Source organism: Magallana gigas, chromosome 1 (assembly GCF_963853765.1).
Source record: "Magallana gigas chromosome 1, xbMagGiga1.1, whole genome shotgun sequence".
Taxonomy (NCBI): Eukaryota; Metazoa; Mollusca; class Bivalvia; order Ostreida; family Ostreidae; genus Magallana; species Magallana gigas.
The window spans coordinates 66,884,379-66,904,197 of NC_088853.1; the positions used below are offsets into that span (position 1 = coordinate 66,884,379).

Genomic DNA, 19,819 nt, shown 5'->3' on the forward strand with positions numbered 1-19,819 from the left:
TCTGGAAATGGGCAACCTAAAAAAAACCTTTTAAACAGCAAAATCTAGCCTTACGACTACATTTGTTATGCCACCAGTTATGTTCTTCTATTCCAGGTACTACGTTATACGTTGTAATCTGTACAAAATTTCAAGTTTAATTTTTATTTAGTATTTAAAAATGAGTTACCGTAAACTTCTATTTCACATAGATCAATGTGAGCGTATGGACTGTAATCCTTTGGATAGCTGATTCCCGGGAGTCTCTCATTGTAATATAGGACATATCGACCAATCACAGAACAGAATACATCCAAAACAGATGGAACTGTGTATTTGGTGTATACCTCATCATGAAAACAAACAACGCCATCTATTAGATCCGTTTTGTTCGAAACAATAATTGAAAACCCGAGTAATCTTGCAATGTAAGGGTTGTTTAAATCTGAAAAAAACCGCAAATTATATCAGCATTAAGGTTTATAAAGTCAAGTTACCTATTTGCTTTTCGAGCGCCACTTCTCAAGAAATTGATGATATTTTACCCCATGGTTTGTTTTCCGTTAACGAGTAAATAGTGACACGTTCAATCCGTCGAACAGATTGGAGATCTACCCTCCACAAGGCAAATGTCTGACCAGGCGTGGTGACTGAACATTGACCGCCCCTTATTGCTAAGGAACTTTTTCTACCATCGACAAGTTGAGAACTAGGGTGACTAAAGAGTCCTGTGTAGATTTGATAAGTCGGACGATGCAGGGCTAAATTAACTAAAAAGAAGATAAAAATGGGAAAACAGGATTGGACCATCATTTCATCATCAATGAAAATGATATCATTCATTAAAAACCAAACATGCCTCATTTAATTCATTATAATATTTATAAAAAAAAACATAGATGAGAGCTAATAGCAAGACAGAGAAACAGACAAAAAAATAGCGACAGACAGACAGGAAGACAGACAGACAGATAGTTAGATGAAGTTATCGGCAATTAATGGAAACCACTACTCACTCCGTCTATAAATATCACAGTGATGACCCTCAAATCCCGGGTTGCATCCTCCAAGACATGTCCCGTAAAGAAAGCTACAGTGGCGGCAACCATGAGGACACGGTTTAGCACAATCCATTGAGTAAAATCCTAGGGGACAACCTGTTCCAAAGAAATGTAAAGAACAAGTTTTTATTTTCTTAAAATGGCTAGGAAAAATACCTATTTTTTGTATGAACCTGTTTGCTAAAAAATGATGTAGACGACATTAAAATTATACAGGTAAAGTAAATAGCCTTGCAGAACGAAATTGCAAATATTTTCAACATGATTTTTTTTATTCTGATTTTTACCAATTACTTGTACTTCACATAATTCAACGTAAGCCATCGATGAAAAGCCTGTTTTTTTTGTGTTCCTTCCCTCTTCGTGTGTTGTAGTATATCACGTAACGGCCCTGTACTTCACACGTAAGCTTCATAATCTCAAATATATTTGTTTGGTTTGATTCATGGTAGCATAATTGCCCATCCTCTTTGTACGTTGTATTTAACACATAGACAGAGAACCCGAGGAATCTGCTTGCATAGATACTTTTTGCTTTTTGTAAGAATAAAAAAAACCTAGTATACTAATATATATCTATGTAAACAATACTTGTTGAAATTCAGAAGGTCTTTTAAAAAAAACAGTTCAAATTTGATAAATGGCAGTGCATTTTCATATTTAAGAACACCCACACGTTAAAATGTTGTATCTAGAAAACGTTAAACCACTTGGTTTTTGTTCTAAATCGTTAATACAAATCAAGAATGTGTATTACCAAATGGTTCATCTTCAGTTCTGTAATGTATAATTATATAAATTATACTTTTTATGGCCTCAAGGTCCACCATCCACGTGACGTCAGTAGGTGAGGCTTCAGATATAGCGCACTGGTTGCTCACTGCTGTGCGATTTATAAAACCATCAACGGCGTTGTCAGAGGAATACTTTTCAGAAGATTGCCAGGTTGGTTTTTTTTTTACGCAAGGTTTACTAAAAAAAAAGAAAGTTTATAAGATTATAAAGCAATCCCCCTTTCATCGCTTGTTTTTCTACGACGTTACAAATATCGTCTGTTCCTGTGTCAATTCGTCTGTTGGTCTGTCTGTCAGTTTTCTGTAGACTTTCAATTACCATATTGATCCTCTCTAATTGGTGAAGTTGGCAAAACGTGGTATTGAACAGCCTTTTACGAATGGCATTTTGAGTTGTTGAAATTAAGCTGCCAACGTTTTGGTATTTAAAATAAATTCTAATAAAATTTGAAATGAAAAACACATTGTATGAAACTATTTTACTATAATATACCTAACGTCCTTACTACACAATTCTTAAGAGGTACGACACAATTATCTACTTCTCAGTTCTGATCCAGTTTTGTTTTCCGATGTTTTTATAATTTGTATGTTGAGCCGAAGAATAATAATAAAAACAATGTTGTTTACTTGATTTAACCTTAAACCAAATATATGCTTAAATTATCGTCTTTTTACATATTTTTTTTATGCATTGTGACATATTGAAACTTAAGAGTTTTACAATATTCCAGAAGGGTCTATAATTTAATTCTTTGACAGAGATACAGGGCTATTGTTAAGGTAGGCGAAGTGGTCCTTTGTCATATGTTTATACTGTGATGTCACGTTTCCTTCATCCCATTAACATATTGCTAATTGTTTTATTTTTTTCTTATCCTAGGTTTTTAAGTATTGTTCTCTGTTCAAATTCAACGACTGTTACCACAGTTCTTTTTGTGACAATAATGAACTACATTTATTTTTTTGAAAGATAGGAATGTATTTGTATTATACGTCTAGTGTCATGTTTTGCTAGTCTTATGAAGACTTTGAAGTATTTCAGAGAGTAAACAGAGAAAATATGTTAAAAATCATATATTTAAATTTTATCACAAAAATGCACTAGTAATTTGGTCATGTAAATAACAACTTGAAACGAACGATTGTCGCATTCATGATAAATTTAAATTAGCAATTTATTAATTATCTGTTGATTATCAAGCAGAATTAAAAAAATACAAATATGAGCACTCCATTTTTAGGAATTTATTAACTTATAAAACTATAATCATGCTGATTTATATGAATCAATCAAAACATAGATTATACATATACTCACCACCCTCGACTTGACCAAAACAAAAACTAAACAGCAGGGCCACTATAAGAAGTCGTGCCATGTCTTTCCCTCTTTTAAGAATTCTTCAGCTCTAACTATTTTTCTACAAAGCTGTCATAGCTAGTTATCCAAGTTGTTCAGTACTTTATTGAAAGGAGATAGGCAATAGGAAAATTCCGAGTGTTTATGTTGTTTTTAACTACTGAAAACAAATTATACAAAAGCCCATTTTTGGAGCTGTCATAAATATTGATCAAAGTTGTTGTTCAGTACTTTATGGAAAGAAATTGATGAACATGAAGATACCGAGTGTTTTTTAATACTTTTACTACTGCTTTTAAAAAATTATCCAAAAGTACACTTTCGAATATTTGTTTCTGGTGGCACAGTAGGTAGGTATTGAATGGTTAGGAACTCGCTGTTTTTTTTTTTTGTTTACTCATGAATATATTCAACCTATTATTGGATGTCAACATTGGATGTCAACATATGCTGAGTGTATTTTAATTTACAGATGAAGTACAGACATAATAAAACAACAAGAAAATATAAACAAGTTCAAAAACACTTTATCTCTCAGTTCCGTATTTCGTTCAAACAAATAAACACAAATTATCCAAAAAAAAAATGTGTGACGCAATTTTATAGGTACATATACTATTTTATTTTATATAACATGCTTACGTGTTTGTTTCATATCAATGGTTTTGCTTGATGATTCAACAAATGTTGTTAATCAAGTCAAAAAGCCCTTCATTTTAATATCTCATATTGTATTGTTTATTGGTCAACATATTACAATACATATACTGGTCACTTGAAAAAAGGCAAGTTTATACATGAAGTTTTCTGATTACAAAAGCATTCTTAATATATTTACCTAAACTGCCATAACCTTTACTTTTTGTGTTGACAATAATAGAATTAATTTAAAGACAGAGGGTTTAATATAATAAAACTTCTTCAGGAATTTTTCTCTTAAGTTACAGTAATAGGGACATTTCAATATAAAATGATATTCATGTTCTATATCTAAAGTACAAAGAGGACATAAACGTCTTTGCAATGAAACATTGTTATATCTGCCAATTTCGATGGTAAGACAATGAGATGATAATCTTAATTTACATATAAGTTTCTTATATTGTAAAGGTATATTTCAAAGCCAAGCGTAAAAATCGCATAGGATTGCATTAAATCTTGTATCAGAACATTAAAACTGTATATCATAGCATAGCATAAAGTAGTAAAAAATATGTATGAAATGACGTCCTGTATATGTGATGGAAAATAAATATATTGAACTATTAAATTATTAGATTTTGCATGCGTTAATGTGTAACCGACATTTAAAAAAATACGATGTCCAACCAAATATTATAAAGTTTTCTCTAGACGAATTCCAACTAATTATCTAAAACAAATGAAATGAAAACAAAATTAATGAGATTCGTTCTCCTTAAGCAAAACAAGCCAGATCTCTTCTAACAGACCGATTGTAAATATGATACATACAAAATATACCTCTACTGCTATTTACATGGCTTGGAGAGAATTAGTGATTTGGAAATACTGAATTGAGAAAATACACTGAATAAAAATAACATTCGTCAACCTTGCTTGAATTTTGTAATCGTTAAAAAAATTGTTAAATAAATTACATCTGCTAGGATAGGTTAAAACCTCACATGGGTAAATCAGCGCTTTATTTTGACTACAATATACAAAATAGTTTATTATTATGCAACTATATAAATCTGAATAGATATCAATGCTAAACGAAAAAATAGAGCAACATCACTATATCGGTGAATTGTCACATGGAATCGCTGAATCGCATACATATATTCCTTAGTAAACGATGAGACAGAACAACACCCACAAACGGTTTCCAAAGAGTATTCTTGAAATCAAATAAGGGCAAAGCATGTCAGTTCGAAAGAAAATAAAACCACACATTTACTTTAGCTAATAATTGACTCGCCAATTATATAAAAAAGAAAAACATAACCAATTTTAAAGCTTGCAAGGATAACTGTATATTGCAAAAAATTAACCAAGAAAGAGGTCCATAATCAGTCAAGTTATGCGTTTAAAATATTGATCCATTATAATGTATAAAGTTAAAAAAGAAATAGGTAGTTCTGCTCTTACTGGGCGTTTTTCATTGATAACAAGAGAGAGAAAAGCCTTCACAAGGTATTTAATCATAATTACATACCTTTTAGCGGATAGATAAAGTTACATTGTAGCTACTAGTAAATGGGTGCTAGTTATTGGCTACGAGACGTGAGAACAGCTAACTACTAGTAACTGGCTATGGAATGAAAGAAAACTTGTCTACTAGTAACTAGTTACGAGGGGTAAAGAAAGCTAACTACTGGTAACTGGCTACAAGATGAAAGGAAACTTGGGTACTAGTTACTAGTTACTGTCCAATTTACAAACCATACCTGCGATTTCTACCTGTGTTGTTAATATGTATATGGCGCAATTTATAATGCAGCTATTTGAAAATGTTTTGACAGGAAGTTAAAATTGAGATATTTATAGCCTAAGGACATTCTGTAGCGTACTATATCACAAAAGTTGATAAGTCATGTAGATGCTATAGTGCAATGTACATATTAACAACACAAGTAGAAATTGGAAGTATGGTTTGTCAATTGGACAGTAACTGGTATATAGCCAAGTTTTCTTTTATCTTTTATCCATTACTAGAAGCTAGCTTTTCTTACTACTAGTAGCCGGGTATTAATAGCCAGTTACTAGTAGCCAAGTTTTTTTCATCTCGTAGTCATTAATTGCTAGTTACTAGCTTTGATTCCATTTTGTAACCAGTTACTAGTAGCTATCTTCTGTTTCTTCTCATAGCCAGTTACTAGTAGCTAGGTTTCCTTACTCCTAGTAGCCAGTTACTAGTAGCTAAGTTTCCTTACTCCTAGTAGCCAGTTACTAGTATCTCCATTAGCAGATGTTTGACAAAGTTACATTGTAAGGATCTTCGACACCCTCTGTCATCTACTCTCCATAGCAGTATGCTACAGCAAGGCGATGTTAATCTACCTTTCATCAACGTTTGGTGTCTATCTCTTGCCCAAAAGTAGGTACTGGGTTTGAATTCTGCAGTAAACATTTTGTCCAGGAATATTCATCAAACTTTCACAATTTTAATAGGTGATTTACCCCAAATTGTTTCTTTTTTTTAATTTTTGAGTAACACTCATTCTGTAAATCAATTTCTTGACGTAATATAGAATAGTTTGATTTATTGCAGAACTTTCACCTAGAAGCCTATACATGTAAGTCCTTTAACAGTTCTTGCAGTATCCATTTGTTTCTCAAGAATTCAAAATAAAAAGGTAATGTATTTCTAATGTTTCAAATCTGTTTACAATGCGTCCCGGCCAAATTTACACGAAATTGCAGAAATCCATTTTCGGTCATGACAATATCAATTTGTAAACTTACATAAAGAAACACATGTATAAAAGCAAAAATATCTATGGGTTTTGCTTATCATCTGTAGACGTTTTGTTGATTTTATAGAGAAATATGTACAAAATAACTAAGACTTTTTATTCACAAAATTACGTTAGTTAATATAAACTGGTGAAAACAACAAAATCTTGCAATAAAAGATAAAGCACGAGTTTAATCGACTTTTAGTAAATACACTTGCTATGAATTGAACAATAAATTCTGATTTTAATTTTCGTTACTAAGTATTTAATTACTTTAAGAATTAATGCTCAGTTCAAAATGATAACAAAAAATGTGTCTACCCCTTTGCTATAAACGTGAAAAGGTTTAAGCAAGCCTAGACTTCTGTCACGTTTTCTTAATCCGCCTAAAAATAGCTAAATTCATATATTTCAAAACAGTAACCATGTATTTTATATTAATGACCCTTAATTTGTGATGTGATATCTTTTTTTTTTACTTGAATATGTCTAAATATCTTAATAATACTACAAAGATCACAATCTCCGCTTTTGTCAAATAACAAATAGCCATTATCTGACAAATCTGGGAAATTAGGCATACAAAAACAACTTTGATAAGACCCCTGGAACAAATAGGAGGTAGAATTTTTTTTTATTTGACCATTCAATGCCATTTAGCACTAACTTTAATATGTATAACAAAAACGAGAATTCCCTAGGGCAGAAGTTTGAAAAATAAAAAAAAATAAAATAAAATATGTGCAAAATTGATACATTTGAAGCAAAATCCCACAGGGTCCTATTTTAAAAATTACCTTAAACAAACGGTGCAGAAATGTCTTATTATGTTCATATTAAAATAAGAATTATATCAGAACAAATTAATGTTAAAAATGTCTTTAAAAAATCTAGGCCAGAACAAATTAGACCCAGCCTCGTTAATATTGTTTGGCAAAGAAATTGACAAATCATTACCATATCATCATAGATCATAACAAAACTTCATTGCTTAACAGATATTACGCCAATGGAGTTTTATCATATAAACCCGATTGGGAAACAATTTCTAAATGTAGTTTGCGACAGTGTACATATCATATACTGTCACTTCATTTGGCATCAATATGGCGAACAACTTCAGTCATGCAAAATGACTATTTAATCCTTTAACAAATACAAACGCTGATCAACAAGACAACAATGATTGTTTAATTTTATGCTCATAAACAGAGAAGTTCTAAGTGTAAATATGAACAATGAAAGAAATAATACAGTTACGGAATTGCATTAAAAACTCCAAAAATAATATAATTCATTAAGGGTATGGATTATAAGCATGTCTGAAAAAAACTGAACATTTATTCATTGTCTTCAGTACTGACAATTTGTAAAAAATCCGAAAGACATTGCTTATTTTAAGGTAATTACAAGGGAGGGCGTACAGTTGTACAGGCGAAAATTGAAATGAAAATTATGATTGAAATTTCTCGCAACAATGCTAACTTGAGATGACAGGTGGTTAATTGATTCGAAGATGACATGTAATTTTGCCAAAGTTAATGTATTTCTACCATTATACTTGAAAATTAAATTGCCCTTTGTACTTTTCATAACGTGTTAAATTTATATAAAAACACAAAACTTTAGTTTGAGTTAAAAACTGATACACCCAATACGTATTGCTCACGCCCAGCGCCTTGGGAACTTGAGCTATGCTCTAATAAATCTGTTACCTATCGGTTGGAGCATAAGTTATACACTGATAAACAGGTTACTTATTGGTGAGAGCTTGAGTTTTGCACTAATGCACCCATTACCTTTTGGGAGCTTAAGTTATGCCCTTTTAAACCCGTTACTTATTGGGAGCTTAAATTATGCAATAATAAACTCGTTACCTATTGGTCACGCCCCGTGCCTTGAAATCTGACAATTACATTCTGCTGCTGATCTACTTCTCACAACAAGTTTAACTTATTAAGGTTAAACGTTTGTCAAGTTGTTTTTTTTTTAAATAGCGGAAAACGATATCTTTTGTATAAATGTTGATGAAAATGGCTTGAATTCTGATGAATACATTCTGCCGCCGGTCCACCTCTTTAAACTGTATAAGGTTAAACGTTAGTTTAGTTTAACTGTTTTTTTTTAATGTAGCAAAAACAATTCTTTTTCGTATAATTGCTGATGACAATGGCTTGAATTCTGATAATTACATTCTGCTGCCGATCCACCTCTTTTAACTGTTCAAGGTTAAACGTTAGTTAAGTTTAACTAGTTTTTTGAGTCGGCTCGCGAAGCGAGCTGATCCTTGCTGTCAGCGCTGATTCAATGCGGATTTACCGAAGCACAAACTCGTATGTGTGTTCCTTCACTTGCTGCAAATAAATCTTGATAAATAAGGCCCTGGCAATAGCTTTATTTTCATAATTTGAATAAGTTTGATGATATTATAGTGTTGGAAACTTTTATCCTGCATATCTATTACAAAATAACCTTGAAGTTCACCTAAACGTGTGAATAGAAGATTGTAAATATTGCATGCGGATGAATATTTGCGATGGGGCACATGAAGAGGGTTATCTCAAAATACGAAATTATATCAAATATACAACTCCGGTAAAAAAGACATACACTGCTTTGGATTATTAAAAGGTGTATAACATATCTTGTTTTATCATAAACAAAAAGAAATTGAGTCTGGGTTATTAAAAACGTTCGCTAATGTAACTGATATTGAAACACCCGCAGAATAATACTACGAACGATTAGTCACCTGACCTTTTTCGCGGGAAGCTGTCGAGTAAACAAGAATCACGAGGCCGAGGAGAAGTTTTCAAGCTGAGCAGTAGAAATCGTCAGAAATTTGCTACAGTAAGTCATTGCATCTTATATTAATCTGGTTTTACAGCTTATTTTACTTTGGACAGTTTTATAACGGTTTGTATTCTTTGATATTTATGTTAAGAATTTGCTAGACTGCAAAGCAAATCGTGTATCCTGTGTTTTAATTAATGTACTATTAATTGTAGAAAAAAATATTTAGATTTTAAAATACGTTTTTCACTGAAGTAAAATAAAATTTGAATAAACATGCAGTCACTGAAGAATTAATTTAACTGTCGACCGTTACTCTGTCGTTAGTGTCATGTGTGTGTAATTGCTATACATACTTATATACTGTATCTGTCTTGGAGAACAGTCTTTGAGTTTGTCTTGGAGATCAGAATAACGCTCCTTATTACTTGTATACTGTATCTGTCTTGGAGAATAGTCTTGGAGTTTGTCTTGGAGATCAGAATAACGCTCATTATTACTTGGAGATTTAATTCATTATTGTTACTTGGAGTTTGAATTCAGTTATTGTTACTAGGAGAAATAATTTATCATTGTTACTTGGAGATTAAATTCATTTATTTACGCTTGGAGAACTTGAGATCATTTTGTACATTTAAAATTTTTGGCGTTATGAAACACTTTACTACACATTGTTTACCAAGTTTGATCAAGATGGGTGTAGATTTAAACACTTGGAGATGTAGAATTGGGTGTCATATTGGAAAGATCCACAATTTCAGAAGGAAATTTTCAGCTTCTTCTCTTCGGTTGATAAAAACAAATTGGCTGATTTTCAATGTAGAGAAGTATTTATTACTCTGTTCAATACTGTTAGTGCTTTGTGGTGATGTAGAAGAAAATCCTGGTCCCCCTACTATGAACTTTCCTCTGCAGGGTAATTTGCATCAAGGACAAGATATTTTTAGTAATGATTCACGTGGAAGACAGTGTGTACCTTGTTGTTTGAGTTTTTTCATGCACACACTATTAAAACCTTTGAGTGCAAATGAATGGCATGCAACTGATTTGGATAGGGTATTACATGTTGGAGATTACATCTACAAATACTCCAAAAGCATAATGCAACTTCAGCATGAATATTTATTACTAAATGATGTTCCAAGATATATATGTTATAAAGATAAGGCATTTTCATGGAGTATTAGAAAAACATATTATGGTAACATATCAAATAATTACAGAGGTGAATATCCTTTAATGCGATTAGAATTTGCTTTCGTAGCATCATTATCACTTGACAAATATGCTGTATTTATTTGCAAAGGTAATGCGATTGGTATCTTGCGGTATGGGGAAGAATATTTAGTATTTGATTCTCATTGTAGAAATGAGCAAGGATTTTGTAGTAGTGAAGGAACAAGTATTGTTGTTAAAAAGAATGACTTGTCGGATCTCAGTGCACACATAAGGTCACTTTTCATGTCATTAACGTCTAATGAAGATTTGTTAAATGAACAATTTGAGTTGCATGGGCTTAATGTGATAGAAATTTCTGCAACATCTGTAGCCAGATATAGACGCAAAGGAACAAAAGTGTGTAATGTACCAAATGATGTAGATAATGCAAGACATATTCAGTCATTATCAGACTATTCTTCTGTTGGTAATAAAAATCAATCCGCAAATGTTGAAAATGCAAAAATCACTTTGATCGACTTGCCATTTCTGGTTACTCAAGATAATCATAATGTGAGAAAAAGAACTTCCAATACAGAAACTTTAATTAATACTACTGCTTCTCAACCTAAGAAAAAAAGACTTGGTGACCCACTCCATGATGTTGTTGTTGAATTTCATAAACTGATATCAAAAGGACCTGAGTATGTGTGTACCTCTTGCAGTCAAGTGTTTTTCAGACATTCTGTTATATACATGAACAGAAACAACTACAAACCAAATTTGACTACATACTGTGTGAAGGGTACAAAAAGTGTTGGTAATGAGGAATATATTTGCAATCATTGTCATGGGTATATGAAAAAAAATAAGGTTCCACCATGTTCTATTGGCAACAAATTACAATTTCCAGACATTCCCTTTGAATTGCAAGAACTTACACAATTGGAACAACTTCTTGTATCTCCAAGGATACCTTTCATGCAAATTAGAGAATTACCAAGGGGTGGACAATTGGGGCTTAAGGGAAATGTTGTGAATGTTCCTGCAGATGTAAATAAAACTGTTAAAGTAATTCCAAGAAACTTAAATGAAAGTGAAACAATTCCTATCAAATTTAAAAAAAGTTTAAATTTTAAAAGTTACATAGCTTTTGAACGTGTGCGTCCTGAGAAAATAATTCAAGCTGCTAAATGGCTAGTAACTCACAGCAAATTGTTTCAGAATGAAGGTATTTTGATAAATGAACAATGGTCATTAGAATCGCAATATGATAATACATTTACACATGAAAATTTGAATATTGAGGGTGGTCAAAATAATGAGATTATAACAGAGACCGATTCTTCTGACGATGATAATACACAGGAATGTGCTGGGAATTGTGACACTCTTTTACATCCTGCAGACTTTAGAGAGTTTAATAGGATATTAAATATTGCTCCAGCAGAGGGAAATCATCCATTAAGCATGTTCCAAGACAGGTTTTCTGAATTCCTCTGTTTTCCATCTATATATTGTGGCCAGCAACGAGAAGACAATAATAACAGAGATAGTCCGTTGCATTATAGTACTATCTGTAAATGGGAACTAAGAAACATTGATAGGAGAGTAGCACAGAATGTAACATGCATTTTTTACAAGCTAAAGAGAGTTCAGATTAAGCAAATTGCTGACAAAGTATCATTAGCTATGAGAAAATGTAAATTAAAAGATAAGAAAGTTACTGTTGCTGAAGTGTTGTCTGATGATTCTGTAAATAAAATTTTAAAGTTAAATGAGGGTTATAAAGTACTTAGGACTCTTCGAGGATCTCCACCTTACTGGGAGCGTGCAAAAAAAGATATCTTTGCTATGATCCGACAGCTTGGAATTCCAACATGGTTTTGTTCTTTTTCATCTGCTGAAACTAAATGGTTACCACTTCTTCATTGTCTTGGTCTGTTGATTGATAAGAAGAATTACTCAGATACAGAATTATTGAATATGCCATGGGCAGCAAAATGTAAACTTATTCAGTCAGACCCCATTACTTGTTCAAGGTATTTTAACCACAAAGTCCAGAAGTTTTTAAATGATGTTTTATGTAACAAGGCCCAACCAATTGGTAAAATTACGGACTATTTCTATCGTGTTGAGTTTCAGCAAAGGGGTTCTCCTCACATACATATGCTGGTATGGATAAAAGATGCTCCCTCAATTTCTAAGCATACTGTTGACAAAGTTACTGATTTTGTAAACTTGTATGTTACATGCAAAAAAAATGATGAAATGGCAGATTTGGTTAATTATCAAACACACAGGCATGCTCATACATGCAAAAAAAAAGATCATGCAATTTGTCGATTTGGGTTTCCATTGCCACCATTGGAGAAAACCATGATTTTGCATGGACTGGAGAAAGAATCAAATCACTATGAAAAAGCTAGAAAAGATTTCAAAACTATTGAATCAGCACTTGAGGAAATGAAATTGGGAACAGAAATTGCAATGGATGTTCATGAGTTTATGCTATCTTTGAATTTATCTTACAATGAATATGTTCTTGCATTAAGGTCAGATATTAAAGAAGGTCAAGCTAAAGTATTTTTGAAAAGAAATACATCAGAAATAAGAGTAAATAATTACAATGAGACATTACTTAAATGTTGGGAAGCTAATATGGACATCCAGTATATAATTGATCCCTATGCTTGTGCAGCATACATTGTATCTTACATATCAAAGGGACAAAGGGGAATGTCAAAGTTGTTAAGACAAGCATGCGAAGAAGCAAAAGAAAATGAAAGTGATATCAGACATCAGGTAAGAAAGGTTGGTAATGTATTTTTAAATCATGTTGAAGTTGGTGCACAGGAAGCAGCATACATCCTATTACAAATGCCTTTACGGAAAGCCAGCAGAGAGTTTGTATTTATTAACACCAATGTTGAAAGTGAAAGAGTTGTATTACTTAAATCCATCTCTGATTTGAATAACATGCCCAAAAACTCCACACGTATTGAGGCAGATAACAATATTAAAAGATACCAAAGACGACCATCTACAATGGAAAAGTACTGTTTAGCAGAGTATGTAGCATTTTTCAATGTTCATTTCCCAAAGAATGGAGACGAAAATGTAAAAAGAAATAGTTCAGAAACAGCTATGTCTTCAGAGTTACCAGAAGATAATTATGAGCTGGACACAATTGATGACCCTGATGATACCAATGTCAATGAGATTAATGAAGAAAGCACTATTGAAGATGCAAATTGTGTGGTTGAATGTGAGCACGAAGTCCATTTTGCAAGAGATGGTTCTATCTTGAAAAGAAGGAAAGTTCCACGAGTAATTTATTCGGTAGGATTTAATAAAGATCATGATCAGGAAAATTATTATCGTGAATTAATCATGCTTTATATTCCATGGAGAAAGGAAACTGCTATCATTCAAGACTGTTTTTCTTACAAAGAAAGGTACCATGCATGTGAAGGTGTCATTGAGCAAATAAGAGAAAAGTTTGTTCATTCAGATACTGTAAATATCTCTCATTTTGAATCAGAAGTACTGGCAGATTATGAGGACAGTCTTCTTGTTACAGAGCTCCAACATAATGATGATCAGGATATGTTTGAAGGAGCACAAAATTCAGTGGAATTTGGTTGTTTTAACCCAGGTCCTAATGTTGAACATAATTATGATTTAGGAGTAGATTTTGGCATTGGAAGAAAACAATTATCTGGGAATGATGAGCAACTTTCAGGGGAAATGTTGGATGATGAATATAGGAAGATAATTCAGTCTTTAAATAAAAAACAAAAGGAATATTTTAACCATGTTCTTCATTATATTAAAACTAAAAATCAACCTATCTATAACTTCTTGTCTGGAGGAGCAGGAGTAGGAAAAAGTGTTCTTTTGAAAGCTCTTTATCAGGCTTTACTAAAGTTTTATTCTCATAAACCTGGTGAAAACCCAGATAATTGTCAAGTTTTGGTCTGTGCTCCAACTGGAAAAGCAGCTTACAATGTAGGGGGACTAACTGTTCATTCTGCTTTTAATATTCCTGCTGATCAAGGATTTAAATTCAAACCATTAGATATGCAGCAATTGTGTTCATACCAGACAAAATATAAATATTTGAAAATGGTATTTATTGATGAAATATCTATGGTTGGGAAAAGAATGTTCAATTTCATTAATCTAAGACTGCAGGAAATAATGGGTAGTACTGAACCGTTTGGAGGAGTATCGGTAATAGCTTTTGGAGATTTATTTCAGTTGAAACCAGTAATGGATTCATGGGTTTTTGCCACAGGGTATAATACTGGTTGTGAACTTGAAATTTTAGGTCCTAATTTGTGGAAAGATTTGTTTTCATTTTTTGAACTGACTGAAATAATGAGGCAAAAAGATGATCTCAGATTTGCACAGTTGTTAAACAGACTTAGAGAAGGAAATCAGGTACTTGATGATATTGAACTTCTGAAAGAAAGAGTGATAGCTTGCGACAATGAGAGCACAGTGAAATTACCTCATTTATTTACAAAGAAAAAACAGGTAGCACTTTACAATGGACAAGTTTTTGATGAATCAGATCCTAGCAAAAAGACTATTGTAGAAGCCATTGATTCAATTTCTGGGGAAATGTCACCACAAATGAAAATTAAAATATTGTCAAAAATACCATTAGATGCATCAAAAACAAAAGGATTATCAAAATATCTACATCTTGCTGAGGACTTACCTGCTGAATTATGCATTAATATTGATATAAGAGATGGGCTAACAAATGGAACACCTTGCACTATTAAAAAATTAGACTTCCGGGTTGAAGGATTTGAGAGATGTAGTATTGTTTGGGTATTGTTTAACAGTGATGATATTGGAAACAAATGTCGAAAGCAATATTCACACTTGTACAATGATTCTATTTCATTTTCTTGGACACCTATTCTTGAAATTACAAGAAAATTTCAGTATAACTATTATAACTCTTTCCAAATTACCAGAAGACAATTTCCACTTACATTGGCTTCTGCAAAAACTATTCATAAAGCCCAAGGTTGTACACTTTCAAGTGCTGTTATTCATTTAGGCCCCCCAAAAATAGAACACATGTACTATGTAGGCTTAAGTAGAGTACAGAATCTGTCCTCGCTATACTTACTTGATTTTTCCGAAGGAAACGTCAAAGTCTCTAGCGCAGTTGAAGAGGAAATGTGCAGACTGCGAAATCATGCACAACTTAATTTTTCAATCCCTTTGCTGTGCGAAATGAGAGGTTTTAAGATTGTATATCACAATACACGGTCCTTACACAAGCACTTTGTTGATCTTAAAAGTGATTTCATTTTAAAAGATGCAGATATATTGGGATTGTCTGAAACACGTTTAAAGAAATGTGAAAGTTCAGCATCATATAAAATCTCTGGTTATGAATTGTTTCGATGTGATGGTAAAGGCTGTAATGCTGAAGAAAGACCATATCATGGAATAGCCGTTTACCACAAACCTACAATGTCTTTCGAAAGTCTGTCAAATTTTGGAGTAGAAGTAGTCTGTGGGAATATTGTTTACAATGATAATCCTATATGTTTGTGTTTCCTTTACTGTCCTCCAAAAAATTCAACCCTGCAGACATTTAAAAAAATCTTTGAAGAATTGTTTCATAAGTGTGGGAATTTTGAAGGTTCTATAATTATCATGGGGGATTTCAATAGAAATCTGAATAATGATAAATCATTTGTAGATTATTTAACTCAAAAGTATTCATTGAGACAGCTTGTACAGGAAAACACTACAGACTATGGTACTTTACTGGACCAAATTTATACTAACATTAACCCTGAATATATATCTGACGTAGGCACTTTGGAATCATATTACTCGGACCATAAGCCCATTTATATAAATCTTTCACATTGATCTTATTTAATGATTAATCCCATTAATAAAAATTTTCAATTGCATTTTACGAGATGGTACAGAGGTTGATTATTTTTTTCTAAAGAAAATTAAGTTTCAATTAGTTTAAATGATCAAATTGGTGCATGCACTCAAAAACAATTTTTTTATTGATTTCAGATGCCAACATTACAAGCGTTATTTAAAATGAAGCGTGAAGGTCCATATGTGCCACCAATAAGTGTGAAGATTTGTGCCATTTCACGACAAAAGGAATATGTTAATGCAGATGGAGAAGAAAAGAAATATTTGATTCTAGGAATTGCAGATACTACCATGGCTGCGAAATGTACACTGTATGATTTAACAAAAGTGAAAGATTTAGAACAAGGAAAATCTGCCATGCTATTTAACACAATTATTAAGGCTGACAACTCCATTACGATAACATCCAAATCCAGAGTGTCCAGAATTGGACCCATAACAGTTCCATCAGAAATTGAAAATGCTGCACAAGTTATGGCTAACCCTCCAGCCTCTGCAGAGGTTACTCTGAAAGAGATAGACAAGTCACCAGTTAAGTCGATGCTGTCTGTCCGTGGACAAGTTGTTGCTGTAAGTATAATAGTAACTAGATAGCATGACCGCTGTGTAACATAATTGAACATCCATGCTTAATGTAAATGATTGCATTTTACAATAGCAATTAGCATTTTTTTAAAACCTCTTTTAAACACTGCCTTAGTAGCTGTATATGTTTTGTAGGAAGAAATCGCAAGAACTGTATCAGTTAGAGGAAGAGATGTTAAAGTCAAATCTATAACCTTAAAGGATGGGACGGGCAAGTGCAAAGTGTCACTTTGGAGAGAGTTTGCCGAAAAAGAAGTGGGTATAGGCCAACACTTGAAAATCACTGATGTTGTTGTACAGACGTACAACAACGAGAAGTCTGTCTCAACAACTGGAAGGACAGAAGTTGAGGTATAATAACATCACTTTTTTTTTCTTTTTTTTTAAAAAATGTTTTCATATGTATTTAAAAAATTATGCATGTGTTTGGGAAGAACTTGTTCTAATATTTTCTTTATTTGTCAGACCGTGGAGGCTCCGAGTCAGCTAAAGCTCACAGAAAACATCATGGCTTTTAACATGGAGGAAAACAGCCTCAGTCTTATCATTGACGATGGGGAAGCCTATCCAGCTTACAGAATTTCCTTGAACAAGATCGCCACATTCCTTAATTGTGAAGAAAACGAAATTGAAGAGGCCTTGATAAATAAACTACCAATGAAGGCATCCATAACAGTCCAACATGACGAAATTACACAGATTTCTCTTTAAACTCCTAGTCTTTTGGCTAAGATCCCAAACGTACAATGAGTTTAGGCATTATATAAGCTCTGGATGATTCAATCAGGCCTTAAATTGTGTTCATTGGATTTTTGAATTTTGCAATTTTTCTTTTAAGAAATTCAGAAGTGTTTCTGAAATATTGCTTTTTTTCAAGCATTTTAATTTACATCAGTCTTTTAGTTAATGTGACAAGTATGCAACATAATCTGACTTTAAAGTTTGATTAAAAGGAATATCCTTTTAGCTCTTCTCTATGAATGCTTTTCTTTTTGAATTAAGATGCAAGGCAGCTGAAAGCCAAGTAACAATTTTACGTCTCTTTTGTGCTCAAGGCAAAAGTTGAAAACATTTCATTTTGCATGTAATGTAGCTGTAAGATTTTAGTGTTAGTTTTCCTGTCAAGTTACACTATTACATGTAACTTGTAATTTTGAGCAATATGTTTTCTTGCACAGTAATCTCTTTTACCATAAAGTGTTGTTACAGTATATGTAAAATTTTCATTTCCAGCTTTTGCACGGATGTGTGTATTTGAGTTTTTTTTTATTTTGATCGTACTGAAAAGAGTTTTGTTATGTCTTTTCTACTTTAAAAAACTTGTGAGAAATCAAGTGATGTTTGATATACACAATTGACAAACGATTTCAACGTTGAGTAATTGTAGAACTAATTATTTGGAGCAGATGCTATCTTTATTCTTTTCGAGCAAGTTGATGCATGCATATGCTGTTTCTTTTTAGACTAAGTGAAAATAATCTATATTTGATTTTAAAGACTTTGACATGAAACAAGGGTTTTTTTTTAACAAACAATGAATACTCCTGCAATGTAAGCTAGTCAAGGAAGAATTTCTCATGAAATCTAGTCATAACCATGTAATTTTACTTTTTTAAGTGTAGTTGTTTTGAGTATTGTAGCAGATTTCATTATTCCATTGTTCTGATTGAAGTAGGGAATATAGTATAAGTGGACTGTCTCTTATAGCACCATTGATTATCGACTTAGCATGCATAACTTCCTACTTTGTCCATTCGCCACTGATTGGATTATTAGACAATATGCATGCTGTTTATAAGTCAATTTTTATTTAATGGCTTATATGAAAATGGTGAAACGTTTCATAACTGACAGATTATACTGTATTTCTTGCATTTTATGAATAAAACTGTTCATATCTTTTACTGATTTCCATTCATTTAATTGAATATGGTTGACAAAGGGGCAATTTTTTTCCCAACTGTGAATGAAATGACTGGTTCTGTTAAGGAATTGCAGAAAAAAAATTGATTAGTATTGAAAACTGATAGTTGAAAAGACGATAGTCAAACAATATTTATTTTTTTCAAGAAAGGGTCACTAACAGGTATTTTTGAAAACACGTCCAGTGTATTGAAATTAATACTAAATTGAATATCCTATACGTAATAATGTCATTTTACAGGATGGAAAGACATTAAAGCTGAACATGACTCGTAATGAGGATTGTCCCCCATGTATATATCTTTGTCTGCTGATATTTATACAACCCTTTACATTTTAAAGTATTTCGATATAGATGTTTCACCCATGCGGACGTACATCTTGCTGCATCGCTGTGTCATTATCAAATTTTACATGTTTTTCAAAGCTAGAAGAATGCTAACATCAAATGACCAGATGAATGCATTATTTACAAACAGAATATACGCATAAAACAAATAATGGCGCAAAACCTAATACCAAGAGTGAATTCAACTTTTAGGTGCAATTGGGTGTACCAAAAAATTGGAGGCTTCATATACATGTTTAATGGTATCCATTTATGTGCAGTGTCGAGCTTTTGGTACAAAAACTAAATTTCTCTTTTCATGCATATTCAAACGTTCATGCATCATATCTGCAATGCCCTGAAACTTAAGACGACACACAATATTCTTTATCTTTGTACTTTGCCCATTCCATTGTTGACAATCAAATGCGAGTCGACTCTCAGGCCCTTCAGGCCTTTGATTTTAATGTAGCGAAAAC

General features: G+C 32.5%; 2 protein-coding genes across 2 annotated transcripts in view; both read left to right on the forward strand.

The window, feature by feature from the left end:
* LOC109618231 (scavenger receptor class F member 1-like) overlaps nt 1-19,819 on the forward strand; it is a 248,321-nt gene that overhangs the window by 92,126 nt on the left and 136,376 nt on the right. The gene's annotated exons all lie outside the window — the stretch shown is intronic.
* LOC117686958 (uncharacterized) lies at nt 9,372-19,790 on the forward strand. Its single transcript, XM_034462921.2, has 4 exons — nt 9,372-9,469; nt 16,640-17,074; nt 17,225-17,440; nt 17,555-19,790. The coding sequence occupies exons 2-4, from the start codon at nt 16,640-16,642 to the stop codon at nt 17,798-17,800; spliced, it is 897 nt and encodes a 298-aa protein (XP_034318812.1). The 5' UTR covers nt 9,372-9,469; the 3' UTR covers nt 17,801-19,790.